General features: G+C 40.9%; 1 protein-coding gene across 2 annotated transcripts in view; it reads left to right on the top strand.

The window, feature by feature from the left end:
- The window catches only part of FBLN1 (fibulin 1), a 77,941-nt gene that overhangs the window by 58,174 nt on the left and 3,766 nt on the right, over positions 1 to 16,001 (top strand). For both annotated transcript variants that reach the window (XM_010410209.4, XM_010410210.4), the window contains exon 16: positions 290 to 421. In XM_010410209.4, coding sequence (XP_010408511.2) covers positions 290 to 421 — 132 coding nt within the window. The remainder of the gene's footprint in view (positions 1 to 289; positions 422 to 16,001) is intronic.

Here is a 16,001-nt window from a genome sequence, read left to right as displayed (position 1 = left end):
AAATCTGATTGGCTTTTTAAGAGCATCTTTTTGGATTTTAAAAGTAAGAGTGTTTTGGCTTCAGGGCGCTTGGATGGTGGAAATAGGAGGAGAAAATAAATCTATCCAAATCCTCGCTTCCCTTAGATCTTCTGCCTTTCCATTTTAAAGGACAAACTGGGAGTGGTAAAGGACGGGAATGTCCTCCACCAACTTTGAGGACAAGACGTTTTGGACCAAACTCTGTTGGATTCTTCAGTAATGTTTTCAGATACTTGTCAGTGCATTCTGTGATACTCTTTACTTGCAGAGATTATTTTTCTCCGTGCCATCACACCTACATATCCGGCCAACCAGGCAGATATCATATTTGACATAACAGAAGGAAATTTAAGAGACTCCTTTGATATCATCAAGCGTTACATGGATGGTATGACAGTGGGTGAGTAGTGTTTTTTGCCTGCTTTCTTCTCTCAACTATACTGTAGGATAAGGTCAAAGAAATTAACTCAAGTAATTAATTTCTACCTTGATTTTCAAGACAGTGTTAATTTCATATTCTTCAGTCCAAAATGTGTAATTTGAATTAATATCACAGATAATTTTTTATTCAAAATACCAGAGGCCTATTCTTTGCTTTTGAGAAGTATTTTAACTTTTTTTCAGAACTGGCTCTAACTAAAAATGCAAACGGCTTAGTTTTGAAATGATGAGGGACCTAATGTAACCAGGAGCAGTTGGCAAATAATGTTAAGGTGGAGGGCAGGAGCAGGTCTTAGCTGATGTGCTGTTCTGCCCAATGGGCGCTGCTCAGGCGGTGGCAGGGGAATACACTGGGATTCTTATGCCAGGTATTAAAAAGCACTATTTCATTGCTCTTTATTAATGTTTATTTATGAAAATAAAGGACCACTGTTCCCAGTGAATATTTGTGCTTCGGTATGTGAATGTGCAGATTCTGCTCAGGTTTATACATGTGCTTCAGCAGGACTTGTCTGGAGGAAAAGAAAAATCACTGCAGCTTTCATATGGAGGGTTGTGAAAAAGCCCTATTTCATGTGGTCTGAAGGTGGCACTGGTGCATTTCAGAAGCAGGATAGCATAGCATCAGCTCTGCAAAGGTTTTATGGACTGTAGATAAAAATCCTAAGTCATTAGGTTTCTATTTCTTTCTTGATCAAACAGAAGTATACATGTGAATGCTGAGAAAAAGGGAGAGTCTGTTAAAACAGGATGATAAGATTACAGATTTCAGGTATTGGAGCAATTCTTTAGCAGAGTATAAATGTTATCAGATCCCACAGGAGTTACACTAGTTTGCTTTTCGTGCCGTGTGCTTCTTTTTGTCTGAAATAAGAAAGAAGGATGTGTTTGGAAATTCGACTGGCCAAGGTATTTGCCTGAGGGAAGTGTTTCCATTTTGAAGAACAGGACTGTGTGTCAGTGGTATTTTACTTGGTAAACTGGATTGTTTTCCTCACTTTGTAAAGAAAGAAAGTATGTTCTTATACACTGAATTGAGAAAATATGATACTTGCCCAAGTATATTCCCAGGTCTGTGAAAGAATTGGGTAACTCTTTCTTCACCTCAGTTCCCCCTGTGCAACATGGAGATGATAAAACATGCCTACTACTGTCTTAATTAATTCTTGTGTGTAAGACTCTTAATTAATTCCTCTATGTAGAAGTACTTTGAGATTAATGAATGGAAGCTGCAAAGAAAACTGCCTACAGCAGAACTGGAAAAGGAAAATCAAAACAACCCCACAGCTGATATTACCTGGAGGGGCAGAGGTTCAGGACAGCACATTGTATGTGTGATATTAGGATTGCAAATAATTCTGCTGGCAGCAGTTCTGCTGCTCTCATCATAATATAATTTTTATTATTATTAATAATCAGAATGTTAGGTGTTTCCTTAAAAAATGCTGGGAAGTTTTCAAGACAAATAAGGTGGGATCCTAGTCCATGAGAGGTCACAAAGTGAGTCCCTTTTGTAAAGAAAGTGATGGGTTTGTGTAAGGGAGGAAAACCATGAAGGGCACAGACAGTATCAGAAAGCTTTAGTGGTTATCCCACTAAGGTACAGGGATGTCAGAATTGTGGGGAACATAGCAACTCTAGCAGAGCAAATGTCCAGCTAGGCCAGTAACAGCTGGGTTTTCAGGAATCTTTCTGCAATTACAATGTTCCAACTTGTTGCAAACAGCAATTTATGCGCTTCTGGGAGAGCACACCTGGGCCATCATGCTCGATGACCACATATGCCTCTGGGATCCATGTTGCATATTTTTTAATCTTTTTTTTTACTACATACTTTTTAATGTCCTTTTGCTGCCTATATAGAAAGAATACATTATTTTGATAATAAATCATAAATGCATTGGTAAAAGTAGCAAGAAGCATGTTTCATTCTGTTGTACTATTTCAGGAGAAATGACCAGAATATCAAAGCTATCTTGTCTGCTAATGGAAATTAGATCACCAGATATCTTTTTTTTACAAGACTAATTTTCTCTACAAGAGAAAAGATTGAAAATTTCTACAGTAAGCTTCTTGTTGGTTGTTTTTTTTTTCTGTTAAAGAAAAGACACAGACTAGTTCAGAGCGTGATGAAATGCATAAGAGTATATGGAAAAAATCAGGAAAAGAATTACAAGAATTATTGAAAGACCTCAGTGTAATAAACCTTGACTCAATATCAGACTAGAGGAAGCCAATGAAGGAATTCAAAGAAAGGAAGGAGCACTGGGAAAAGTGGGGGAGAAAGGACAGACTTTCCTGAAGATGCACTTGCCAGAAGACCCTCATTAGTAACACAGTTTTTGCTAGGTTGTCACAAATAAGGAGAGACATGATGCCTTATGAAGGACCTGCATCTAGCCTGTGCTTGTGTGAATGCAAAAGAACAAGATGCTCTCAAAAGTGCAACAGGGGGAAAAAAACGTGAAAAGGTATAGCTCTTTTGGGAAAGGTTTAAAGAGAGGGAGGAGCTGTTAGAGGTGAAGTTACAGAGGAAAAGTGGAGGCTTCAACACTGAGAGAGAATTTTGAGCTGAAAAGATTCAGGTTACCAGTTTCAGCCATTATTCCTTTAAGCTGATGCTGAGACTTCAGGGAGATGTTAGGGAAGCTGAGTTATGGAGAATGGCTGACCAGGCTGGTTTGTGCTTTGTTGATGGAGAGATTGCAGCTGAAGTCATTGGAGGAGATAAGTGTGAAGGAGCAGGTTGTGAGGGGGATAAAAGAAGAAAATAGAAGCAGAGGAAAGCCCTGCCCCAGGGAATGTTACAAAAAGAAAGAACACAGTCTCCCAAAGGATATGTAGAAGAAGCAGGCCCAAAGGGAGGTGAAGAAGGCAAGGACAGTATTGCAAAATCAAGGAAAGAAAACATATCAAACAGGAATCAATGATCAGCACTACCAGATATGGAGGAGCTAAAAGAGCTAAGAACAAACTCCAAAAGTAGCTCTGCTGACCTACAGAAAGTATCTTTCAGTGGAAGAGGAGGAATGAAATCCAGACTCCTGAAGAGGCAGTGTGTAGAATTCATGCAATCTGATGAAAAAGAATTGTATAAAAAGTTGCTTCTGATATTTGTACCCTGTTGTATTAAAAAGAGATGCAAATCCCCATTCTTTCCTGGATCAGGAAGTGCTGTAGACTTCTTGTTTCCTGGTGTGGGTACAGGCCAAGGTGGCAACGAGTCCAAACGATACTGTTAACGACCTCACATCACTTGCTAGCATGGGTAGGAGAAAAACAGAAGTGCAGACCTATCCAGGCTTGGTTTTTTTAAAAGCTTTTATAGACTGTTCACTGCATTCCTCCTTTAACCAGCTGTCAGTGAAAAATGAAGAATGCATTTTCAACCTGTGCAAAAATGTCCTATCAGTGCCTAAGGTATTATCAGTTGCTATAAAACACTTTCCCCTTCAGCTATGCATTCATTTTTTGAAACAGTAATCCCACCTTGTAGTCTGGTAAACTTCAGGAAGGTTTTAAAATTTCATAATACAGCTAAAAGTAGTTTTGATAGGCTGAAATCTTCCATATTGCATTTGGTAATAACCTAAGCCTGTATTCTTACCTATAAAGCAGAATGGTGGTATTCTTCTGGAAAACATACTGTATAGCCAATATAGCTATAAAAAGTCACCATAGAGTTTCTCTGGGGGGTTGTGCTGGTGCTTGAATGCACTTGTATCTACACTGATACGTACTGCTGCTCTCCATTGTTATTTGCAACTTACACTGCTGTCTCTGTCCTGAATGTCCAACCTCCTTTATGTGGGTGACAGTTCATGATGTTACCTTTGAAGCATTACAGGAAGTATCTCAACTACTGATAGCACTATGCTGGATTTATCACTAGTCTAATTTCTACTGTGGTATCATGATTGTTTAGTGTGTTCCAGAGTCTGAGGAGAAACTTGTCAAAAATGATCAAGAAGAAAAACAAAACCAGGTACCATGAGCAAGTGTTCTTGTGAGATCCCATATTAGTTGGGGGCAGAAGAAGGAGACTGGAGGTTTGTTTGACTTTCGTGACACCTGTCCTTAGCACAGGGGTAGTAGTTCTGTATCTTGTAAGTAGTTTGGCCATTCGCACTGTGGCAAAGTCTTTCTACAGTCCTCCATGCAAATGTTTGTATGGTCTGACATTAAATTCAGTCATTGGTCTGCAAAAGATTTGGTTCTGAACTTTGTCCCTGGACCCACTCTCCATTGCCAGGCAAGTACCTTCACATTTCCCTCAGCTTCTCTCTCCTTTGTTACTCCAGACTCTTTATCTTTGGGCCAGAGACTGGCTGGCTCTTACCATGCATGCGTTTTGGTGTTCAGCAAAATAAGATTCCCAGACTGATGTGGGCTTCCTGGCACAGCTGGTGCTGAAAGCAGCAGTTCACCTACATCTGGGTGAGGTTTCTGTGAGGCAGGGGAGGTGTAGGCAGAGCCAGGGCATCCAGGCAAACTCTGCTGTGTGCCGGGGCAAGGAGAGAGAACACTTGTTATCTCCCCATGTGGATAACTCTTACTAGAAAGTAAGCAGCAATAGGAACATTTTGTTGTGATTATAATGTCATTAGTGTGAAACAACAATGGTGTCTGGCCATACAACACTGGTGCTGGCCAGTCATTACCAGCAAGCTCATGGAGCAGGACATAATTCAGTAGGTTTTTCAACAGGCTTTTGCAGCTGTACATTGAAAAAGACACGGTCCCTTTCAGTATCTTTGTTCTGGTTTCATCTCTAGGCTTGCCTCTCTCACAAGAGGAGCTCCTCAGAAAAGAATATTTTGTGAGTTTTTCTCTATGCCAGGTTGCCCTGTTGAAATTAGTAGTTGTGCATTTGAGATGAGGGTGCCCAAAAGCCATTTGGTAAACGGGATTCTAGATTTACTGCCTAAACATGCCCTTTCAGGATACTGAAAGTGCTGACTGCACTGCTCAGTAGTCAAATCGCTCAACACCCTCCCTCCCCTCCAGAAAAGTTTGAGGCTGGAGAGCTCTTCTGGGGGCAAAGGAGCACCTTGAGCAGGAGGCAAATTTTTGTTTCATATCTGAGAAATGCTGAAGGTGCTTTTCTGGTGAGAATGATTCTCGATCTCGAGTGGAACAACATTCCTAATGCCAAATTTCATTCTAGCACATTGCAAGTATCTGGTTAATGCAACCTTCCTCCTTGATCTATGTTCATGTCACCTCTCGGGTGTCGCAAGGTATTACAAAACCATTCATACAGACCATCTTTGGTTATAGTTCCCATAAGGCCCAGCAGGCAGATAAATTATAATGCAGCTCTGATGAAGTTTTGTGAACTGTGAAGTATAAAACCTGACACCTTGGGAAAGAAATGGACTGAGTTAGGGACAGCAAAGGGCACCAAAGTCCTTGGTTCAGATTTCATAGCATGCATTTTCTGGTATTCATGTTAAACAGTGGGCTGAGATATTGCATAAATGAGCAAATAAAGCCAGATTTGAAATCCAGTACACCAAGAAACATACTATAGCAATTCCTCAGAGAGATGTCTGTGTGAATCCAGCTTTCTGAGGTGCTCTGCCCCAGTTCAAAGTAGTCGAAGACCTCCTTTTGTGATGATCTCCAAGGGTGAAATATATGTGCAATTGATTAATGACTGGATGTGACACTCAGTGCTCTGGTTTAGCTGACACTGCGGTGTTTGGTCAAAGGTTGGACTCAATGATCTTGAAAATCTTTTCCAGTCTTAATGATTCTGTGATTCAGCTGCTTCTGCTGCTGTATCCGAGTCTGTGTGTTGATAGCAACCATCTTATTCCTGCAGCAGCACCTACACACCCTATAAAAATGGAAAAGGAAGATAAGACCCAAGGTGTATCATAAATCTTTCCCAGTATGATATGCAGATGCCTGGCTCACTTAAAAACAGCCCTATCTTAACTTTAGTTTTTAAAGGGGCCAAATGTGGTGAAGTGACCCCTTATTTCAGCCCTTGAGAACTGGTCAGGAATTGACGCACATTAAAGTACAGGAAGCCTCCCTTGTCACAGTTCTGCAAACAGGAACAGCAGAGCCGGTGCCTCTAGGTGAAGACTGAGCACTCTATAAGGGTTCCTGTGCCAAAGCCTCAGGATTAGGTACTTTTTCTTCCATGGTAAATCAAATCACAGAGCCATATGCTGCTGTGTGCCGTAATTGTGGCTCTTTGCCAAGAAATGCTTTTATCACAAGGGTTGCAATAATTAATTGCCCAGGTGTCGCGGATCCAAGTGCGGCTGAATGGGAATACTGCAATTGTGAGACAGGTGGGGTGAACACAGCCACTCTCACTAAATGGAGACATTGCATGTCTGTGATGATGCACATGAAGGCCCCTGGAAATAACATATTGGGAATAAAGTATCAGGGGACTGATAGATGTGATTTTTCACATTTTGGACATTCATCCCTGAAGTTTTTCCACCTGTTTTTGTAATATGTAAGGGTCTTCTAACACATAGAGCACCTCATATTCTTAAAGTGGAACAGGAAAGATTAAAAAATATATGATGGAAACTATTTTTTAATGAGGTTACTTCAAGTATAGTTACTGCATTTTAGGCATGAGTGATTTCACAGCATTGTCAACATTGAAACCCTTTGCGAGGTTTGGCTGGAAGGCAAACCAGACATTTCAAAGCACTTCGAGTTTGCCAAACCAGGATAAGAGCACATCTCTCTGAAGTTATTTAGTATTCTTAATAAAGATCACAGTATTTGTAAACTAGCCAAACCTCAGTAAAATCAAAGATTGTTTTTAATTGTTTTATAATACCAAGGCTCCATATGGTCCAATATGACAGATAATAGCTTTGAAAATATTCACCATTTGTTTCTGGCCCAAAAACATATTAATATGACACCTCTTTATGGACTCTTTATTTGATGCATTTCAGCAATCAAAGTTTTCTAGAGAAACCCAAGTGTTAATGAAATTAAACTTCATGGAGTTGTTGAATTTATAATAAATTGAATTCTATATTTCTGATCTGTCGAATAATGCAGAAAGATCCTTTTTACATGCTGAAATGTAATTCCTGTACTGTAACTTCATTTTTTTCATTGGAGTTGAAGCAAAAGGGAAGAGAGAAGCAGATTCAGTTTTAGCTAAACTTAAACTAACACTCGTACGCTGGGTGGAAACTTCAAAGGCTGTGAGTACCTGAAGAGTTTTAGACAATTGTTTAAGCAGTCTTTAAAAGAGAGCTTTGCCTTTACACGGCTTATAAATGATTCCAGTGGCCACAGATCTTCTGCATATGGGAGAGATCTGAGCCAGAGGTGCTGGTTGTGGTTGCAGGCATGGCTCACCTGGTTACACTGTTTTTCTGAGGGGTGTCTTGACATGCCCCTGGTCCTCTTTGACACTTTTCAGTGAAGCACCCAGTATTGCCTTGAGCTGCACTGTTGGATAATGGTTGTTGAACTGCTCCAGGGACACACACATGTATATATTATTTTTATATCCCAGGGTAATGTGCCACTGCAGTCAGCACTGCACCAGCTGGCCTGGGTCATTAGGAGCCCTGTTCATGCCACTAGTGCAGTACTCACTGTGACTGGACACTGCTGCCTTTCTGTTCCCAATAGGAGGAACATGGAGGTTGTGTTCAGTCTTATGGAGCTTTGTTGGTGCTCAAAAGGGAAATCTCCTTCTCCTGTCCACCTCTGAGCACACACTCCACCCTGTGGTCAGATGAGTGCTTGTGTGGCAAGCTATGGTTTTGATTTTTCAGGTGTTAATCCAAGGCAAGGGGTGGAGGATATAACAGGACCACTATTTTTGATCAGCTTAAACCAACAGTGAAACTACCGTGAGTGTCATATAGCTTATAAAAGTGAATTTTATGTGTCCAAACTTACTTCTGAAGTATTTTATAAGCCCTTGGTTGCTCAACAGTTGAAAAATAGGCCTTTTTCCTAATTAAACATCTGGGACATTCATGTTTGAAAAGTATGTTTTTGAAAATCTTGTCCCCAGATACTTCAGCAAAGGTATGTATAGCCAGCCACACTCCTCTGAAGCAGTTCTCCAGCAGCATGGAAACCTTGTTAACATCCAACTCTAACTTGATTCTCCAAAACTTTTATTTTGTGAAGTGTTCACCATCAAACTTGATGAAGGTCTAATTCACAATGTTATGACGGCAATATACTTCAAAGCAAGAGGAAATCTATTTTGGTACTTGTATTTTGATTAATGAGTTTTCTGAATCCTTTCACTATAGTTATGTTTGTCAGGTGTGGCATCTTAAGGATTAATGATAACTTCAGAGCTATTTTTCTGTATGTGATTTGATGCCTGAAGTGATGATTACCAAGAAATATTTCATTTTACAAAGAGAAGCCACTTACTCATAAAACAGATTATATCAGAAACTATAGAACACCACATAGCAGGAGACACATTGTTATTGTGACAAATAATTGAGAGAAATATAGGTAGCTTTCTCTCACACACACACAAAAAAAAAAAAAAAGAAAATGAAAGAGACTATTCAGCTTTTGAGAGATGGAGGAATCTCAAGTATACATTAACTTTCTGAAGTCAGCAGACAGATATCTGGTGGTCTGGGAAATGCCTGCAGTTTGACAGCTAGATTGTTCCTTTAGGCACAGTCATGAACTGGAGAGGAGTGGAGGAAAATAATGCCTGTGAGGCTGCCTATGGTGGCAGGAGAACTGGTGACAAAAGACATGAAGAAAGATTAAGTATTCAATGCCTTCTTCACCTCATTCTCTACTGATAAGACTGGCCTTCCAGAGTCCTGGGGGTCTCAGAGCAAGAGGAAGAGCTGGAGCAGGAAATACTCACCCTCAGTGGAGGAGGTTCAGGAACATTTGAACAAACTGGGCATAACCAAGTCCATGGGTGCTGGTGGGGTACTGAGGGACAAGTGCTGGGGGAACTGGCCAATGTCATTGTAAAGGCACTCTCAACATCTTTAAAAGATTGTGGTGAATAAAAGTTCCCATGAAAAAAGGCAAATGTCACTGCAATCTTCAGGAAGGCCAGAAAGGATCTAGGGAAGTACAGGCTGGTTAGCTTCACCTGAGTCCCTGGGAAGGTGATGGAGCAAATCTACCTGGAAACCATTCCCAAACAACATAAGGACAAAGAGGTCACTGGAAGCAGTCAGCAAGGATTTATGAAAGGGAAATCATGCCTGACCTACCTGACATCCTTCTACAAAAAGATGGCTGGATTAATGAGAAGAGTGGATGTTGCTCATCTTGACTTTAGTAAGGCTTTCAACACCATCTCCCTTAATACCCTCACAGGCAACCCAAGGAAACGTAGGCTGGATAAGTGGACAGTGAGATAGATTGGAAAAAGGCTGAACTCCAGGCTCGTAGGGTTGGGATCAGCAGACCAGCTCTCTGCCAGTCACCAATAGTCCATTTGAGGGGTTGATTTTGGGGCCACTGTCTTCATCAGGGGCCAGAGGGCACCTGGACAGGGATGATGCAACAGAGTTGTGCTGGCAAGCAGAGGGACCTTGACAGGCTGGAGTAATGGGCTGACAGGAACCTCGGGAGGCCCAGCAAAGGCAGCTCTCACTCTTCCAGGTGCAGTGCGACATTCCCTGATGTGCTGTGTTTGAGCATTGCATTTGCAACAGTAGGACACATTAAGCAATTAGAGGTTGATTCACTTCCCTGGCATAGCGCTTCCCTGGTCAGTAGGTACTCAAGTAACTATGTTGGCAGAGCAATTTATGCGCTGCACCAAAACACTACTCTGGCACAACCTTTTGTGTAATAAGTAGAAGCCTTTAGGAGAGGAATTTAATTAAACTTCAATGCCAAGCTTTTTACAGAACAAAAAATTGCTAAAATAGCCTAAAATATGTATTTTCTGTTTGTGATCAGGATGTGAATTATTTTCCAACCCTACTGATGAGCTTTGTATATTTGTAATGAATACTGAAAAAGAAATGACAAATCTTACGGTGACTGCTTTAGAGTTAAGGTCTGAAGAGCCAAAAATTGGCTATGTAGTTTTAGCTTCACACTATAGATATGCATTTACATGTTGTAGACTGAGAGTGCTTGGTGTTCAAGCCTAACCTGCAACTCCTTGTCTATGATTTAATCCAAAGAAACATTAATTCATGTCTGGGTTCATTTTCCTCCTGCTCATTTCTGGAATGATGCTATCAATTTACCTTTTATAATAGTCTCTGCCTGGATCGTTTCTCTAGTCCAAAATTTCCTAATTGCCTGAACATCTTTTCTGAAACTATGACAACTCTCCTAAGTAACACTGATACAGCTGAGATGTTTACTGTTAATTTTGTAAATCTTGGCCTGCAGTATAAAGCAAAAAGCCTTCAGGAGACAAGAAAACTTGAAGTTATAGTCCAAGATCTTGCATTAACATGAGAAGATTGGTCTTGTATTGCTTAAGGGAATCTCATAAACAAGCTCTTCCCCCTCAAAAAGTTGTTCACCACACATTACCACCAGTGTGCCAGAGTTTTGGTCTCCTTGTCTTTAACAGCCACACAATAGCTGTAGGTTCCAGGAGGAACAACCTCCTTTGTGATACCCAAAGATCCATTACTTAGAAAGGGGTAGTTACTGTTGTGTTGTGGTAGTTAGGACTGTTCATTTCTGACAAGCCTGTAAGAAGGACCAGGGTCTTTTTTGTGGGGAAACAGAGACCCGGGAACAGCCAAATGCAGGACTTCAGAACACAGGCTGAGATTGTTTGGAGTTTAATAGAAAGTATATATTTAATATATACTTGAGTTTCAGCTCTGTTTATGTTCCAGCTCCACAGCTCTCATCACATTTTCTTATGCTTGAATTTTTCCCAACTGATCATTTCATGTTCCAAGTATCCATTTAAAGCACGAGGAAAATAGCTGGAGGAAAAATTATAAGGTGGGGTTTTCTGGTGTCATTGAAATCTCTCTCATGTAGGTGTCACTAGCAGCTCATCCCAAAAGTTCTATCTGAAAACAGACAGCACTCTCTCTCACCATGTAATAGCACATTTTCTTGACAATCCTTCCTGTGCTTCTTTTCAAAGGGAGAACTTTTCAATGGGTTCACAATGGTTTAAAAGTGAAAGAGGGGAAATTTAGGCTGGATATACAGAAGATATTCTTCCCTGTGAGGGTGATGAGGCCCTGGCACAGGGTGCCCTGAGAAGCTGTGGCTGCCTCATCCCTGGAAGTGTTCCAGGCCAGATTGGATGGTGCTTGGAGCAACCCGGGATAGTGGAAGGTGTCCCTGACCACAGCAGGGAGTGGGTCTGAATGGGCTTTAAGATCCCTTCCAATCCAATCCATTCTATGGCTCTGTGATTCTATTTCATGATGAGCTTAAGCTTTCACTTACCATCAGGCTTGTCATAGCCCAAAGGTTAGGAAATTTAGGGGGAAAATCAGACATGCTTTATCTCACATGGGATTTATTTATCTAATGAGGACTAGACATTCATATATTGCTACCAATATTAGTTTCTGATTCATGAAAGTTAATTTTAATAGTGCATGGCCAAAGCAAACCCCAAAATAGCCTGAATAGCAGCATGTGCTTACTTTGAAGGAAAAGCAAATGATGAGACTTCGTAGCATCACAGAATCATTTGTTGGAAAAGACCTTTAAGCTCATCAAGTCCAGCCGTCAACCCAGCACCACCACTATGTTCACCACAAAACCATGGCACTTGTTTGGCTGCCTTAGGTATTTCAAATATATATCCTATTCTTATTATTTTACATAGTTTTTACAGAGTGTTTAATTTAAAATAGATCTTAGAATTAATAAAAATGTGTGTTTTGTTCTATTTAGGACATGATTAATAAGTTAACAATAGAGTAATGATTCAGAAAAGTGAATTTTCTTATTTTCATCACTTCATGCTTTCTCAGTAACTCCTTACCATACATCCCACATTTTTTCAGTTCATGGTCAGTTTTCAGCTGACCACAGATCATACAACTAAACAATGATAAAAAAAATAGCAAATTATCCTAAATTGATTGTTTGTTCCCAGAAAAAGTTGCTAAATTAGTACTTGCCTATAATGTCAAGGGTGAAGTGTTGCACTAGTGAAAACAGGGTAATACTGCTGGATTCACCCGACAGTAACCAACCTCTGTTGGTTACACATCTCTCTGTTAACTTGCCTCCTGAGAAGAGTCACAGAAAGGACATTGTGTGCTTGCTGTGAGCACAAAGGGAAAGAAAAAGGTGGTTTTTTACTGTCCTTTGGTATGTGGTGACTGGAAAAAACAATATAGCTGTAACCCCATGGGGGAAGCAATGGGAAGGGGACAAGAGGAACAAGAGCTCTCGTGCTTGTTACTTAACACAAAGCTTGAAATGTGGTTGAGGGAATTGATTCCAATTTTGATAACTGTGTTTATTGTATTTCCCTGAGCGTAGCCCACAGGTTATTTGGAAGAATAACTTTTGATATGGCAGCAGTTGGGATTGTTTATATATATACAAATACATATGCCTGTATATGCAGGCAAGGCAAGAGGAGTTTACTGCAGCACATCCCTTCTTCCAGCAGTCACCATGTACAGCCCTCACTATCAGCCTCTGATTCCTTGACTGCTCTGCTAACATCTCTCTGCATGATTTTTTGGGGGATCCTTAAAAATTTAGCTCTCTTGTTCAGGAATGGGTGCAATTTATGTCTGTTCTGTGCTCCTAATGATGATATAGATGTAAATATTTGACTAGACTCAAGAATCAATCCCTGTGGAAAATCCTATGAGCTTCACCTCTGAACCATAAAATGTAACATATTGCAACCTCTCTACGAACTCAAACCAGTATTTTCTTATGGCAGTATGGAAATAAGCTGCTTGGTTCTGCTTTGCTTTTTGCACACCATGGTGATCCCTCTTAGAGGAACTTCCTCTAGAGGAAATGCAAATGTGATGTGAGGAACACCTTGACCCAGATCCCCTGAGAGTGTAATTGCAGCAGATTTTGTGGCTAGCAGTGAAAAAAAGAGAAAGAAAGGTTTTTTTAAAGAGAAGCATTTTAAGGAGCTTAGCATAGAAGTCAGAATTAGGAGTCTGGAGGCAAGATATGAGTGCATGACAATGCAGGGACTTGTCACCCAGAATGAGTTAATGTGGTAACAAAACAGCAGCTCTTCTCCTCAGCTGAAAATGGAGCTTCTTAGCAAATCAGCTGCCTAATGCAGAAGTACAAGCAGAAACCAAACACAGAGGTGAATTGCCTGAGGGTCTCACATATTTCAAAGCAGAGAACTGTAATGATATCTTAAAGAGGTATAGACAAGCCAAGGAATACCTGTGGCATCTAGAGAACATGTATTGTGAGGAGCAGCTGAGGGAGCTGGGGGCACTGAGCCTGGAGAAAAGGAGGTTCAGGGGGAAGCTTCTCACTCTCTACAACTCCCTGACAGGAGGGTGCAGCCAGGTGAGGGTCAGGCTCTGTTCCCAGGGAACAAGAGACATGACAAGGGCAAATAGCCTCAAGTTGTGCCAGAGGAGGTTTAGATTGGATGTTAGGGAAAATTCCTTCACTAAAAGGCTTGTCAAGCATTGGAACAGACTGCTCAGGGAAGTGGTTGAGGCAGCAACCCTGGAGGGATTTAACCAATGTGTGGATGTGGCACTTGGGGACATGGGTTAGTGATGGCCTTGGCAGTGCTGGATTAATGGCTGGACTTGATCTTATAGGCCTTTTCCAATCTAAACAATTCTATGATTCTCTCTGGTTAAAATACTAGAAATGCTGCTGAAAGGCTTAGGAATATTAACAGTATTATCCTTGCTGTCTTATTTATCCCATCTTCTCTGATAAGCAAAACTTCAGTAAGTCAGTGACAGTTACTCAGATTATTGGCTGTTGTCATTGCTCTCACTTAAAAATAAGTATTATATATTATTTAGGTTATCATCCTCACTACACATGGTGACATGCTTTACCTTAGAAAAAATCAAAATACAAAACAGAAAGAAGAAACAGGACAGGAGAGTAGCTCAGGGTTTTAATTATAGAGCTTTAGGAGTTGGGCCATGGTCAGACCATTACTGTGACATCCAAAAACTTGCTGCCTCTCACTTGGAGGCTGTTTGCTTTCACAGATCAGCAGGTGGAAAGGATTGCCATAGATCCTGTTTACAATAAGGGCAAAAGTGTGCAAGAGAAAGAAATCTTTTTTTTTTCTAGAAGGAGGTCAGCAAATCATGAAGATACCCAAACGGATTTGGGATGTGTAATGACATCTGTGCTTAGTTAACAAAACAGCAAATCCAAGCACAGATCATGGAAGGCATTCTGCCTAGCCCATGACACATGACATTTTCTGCAAGTTCAGTCTGTGTTGGGTCACAAATTATGGACCAAAGACAATGAACAGCACCAGCAGCTCATCAGGCTGGAGGGTACCAACACTGGTAGATGTGCCTGCAAGGAAGACAACACAGATGCTTGAGGTTGCCCATCACATTGGATTCAGCAGCAGGGGGAATCTCCATGTTAATACATAATCAAGCATTCACCCTGTTGTTGTTGTTTTTGTTCCTCTTCTTCTATGCTAACCTAGCTGAAGTCTGATATTGTTGGAAAAGAATTGGGGTGAACTTGCTTAAATGAACTCACCTGCTTTGTCAGTGGTAGAGCCTGTAGCTTCGGTCCCTGAGAGGGTCAAATGGTGGTATGTGAGAGCCCTCTGTTTTCAAGTAATTTCCTGAGCAGCCCCACTGGTGCTCCTGACATCCTGCGGACAGTGACTCACAGAACAGTGGGCACTTCTACAGTGGTCCAGGACCAAGTACCAGTCTGCAATTATCTCCATGGCAAATCTGAGTGGCTCCATCCAACTACTTTGGACTTAGGTAAAAAAGAGATCAAAAACCAGCTGCTTAATTTTTACATTTCCTGACTTCCCAGTGCATTTAAAAATTGTAACCTTCCTGTTACTATAAGGGATGTTTTTATACTTAGTGTTAAGCTGATACCTGCCAGACCACAAATCTGGACCCACCAGTTTGCCAAAAGGGATAGTGAAACAGCATGTTTATGCAAATGTTGCAGTATCTCACAAATCCATGTCACTTAAAAACATACAGAATTATAACATGTGGCTTCTTCAAATGTATCCTGGGCTAAACGCTTTTGAGATACTGACTGATTCGTTGAGCCACATATGTGAATACATGGACCAGGCCTGGATCACAAGGTTTTTCTTTAGTCTTTTGTTTGTGTGAGTCAGCCCAAAACTGCTGGTCTTGTTTGGGTCTGGCAGAGCTATGCCTCCCCTCATAGGTGACATGAAAGGTACGAGACAGCAGAGAATCAGACACAGGAAGCATCTTGCATGGTTTCCACCTGCATTTTCCCTTGAGTTTGGTGGAGAAAAATACTCAGGTTTTCCATTTTAGCACTTGTCACAAAACAAAAATGCAAAGCTCTCAAGGAATGAATCTGCCAAGAGCAGCAAACCTCTCATATGCTTTTGTCCAGTAGAACATTTCAAGGGTTTCTCCTGA

The sequence above is a fragment of the Corvus cornix genome, chromosome 1A (genome assembly GCF_000738735.6).
Source record: "Corvus cornix cornix isolate S_Up_H32 chromosome 1A, ASM73873v5, whole genome shotgun sequence".
In the NCBI taxonomy this organism is placed as follows: domain Eukaryota; kingdom Metazoa; phylum Chordata; class Aves; order Passeriformes; family Corvidae; genus Corvus; species Corvus cornix.
Note: the sequence above shows the minus strand (reverse complement) of the source record. Positions and strands in the feature narration are given on the sequence as shown.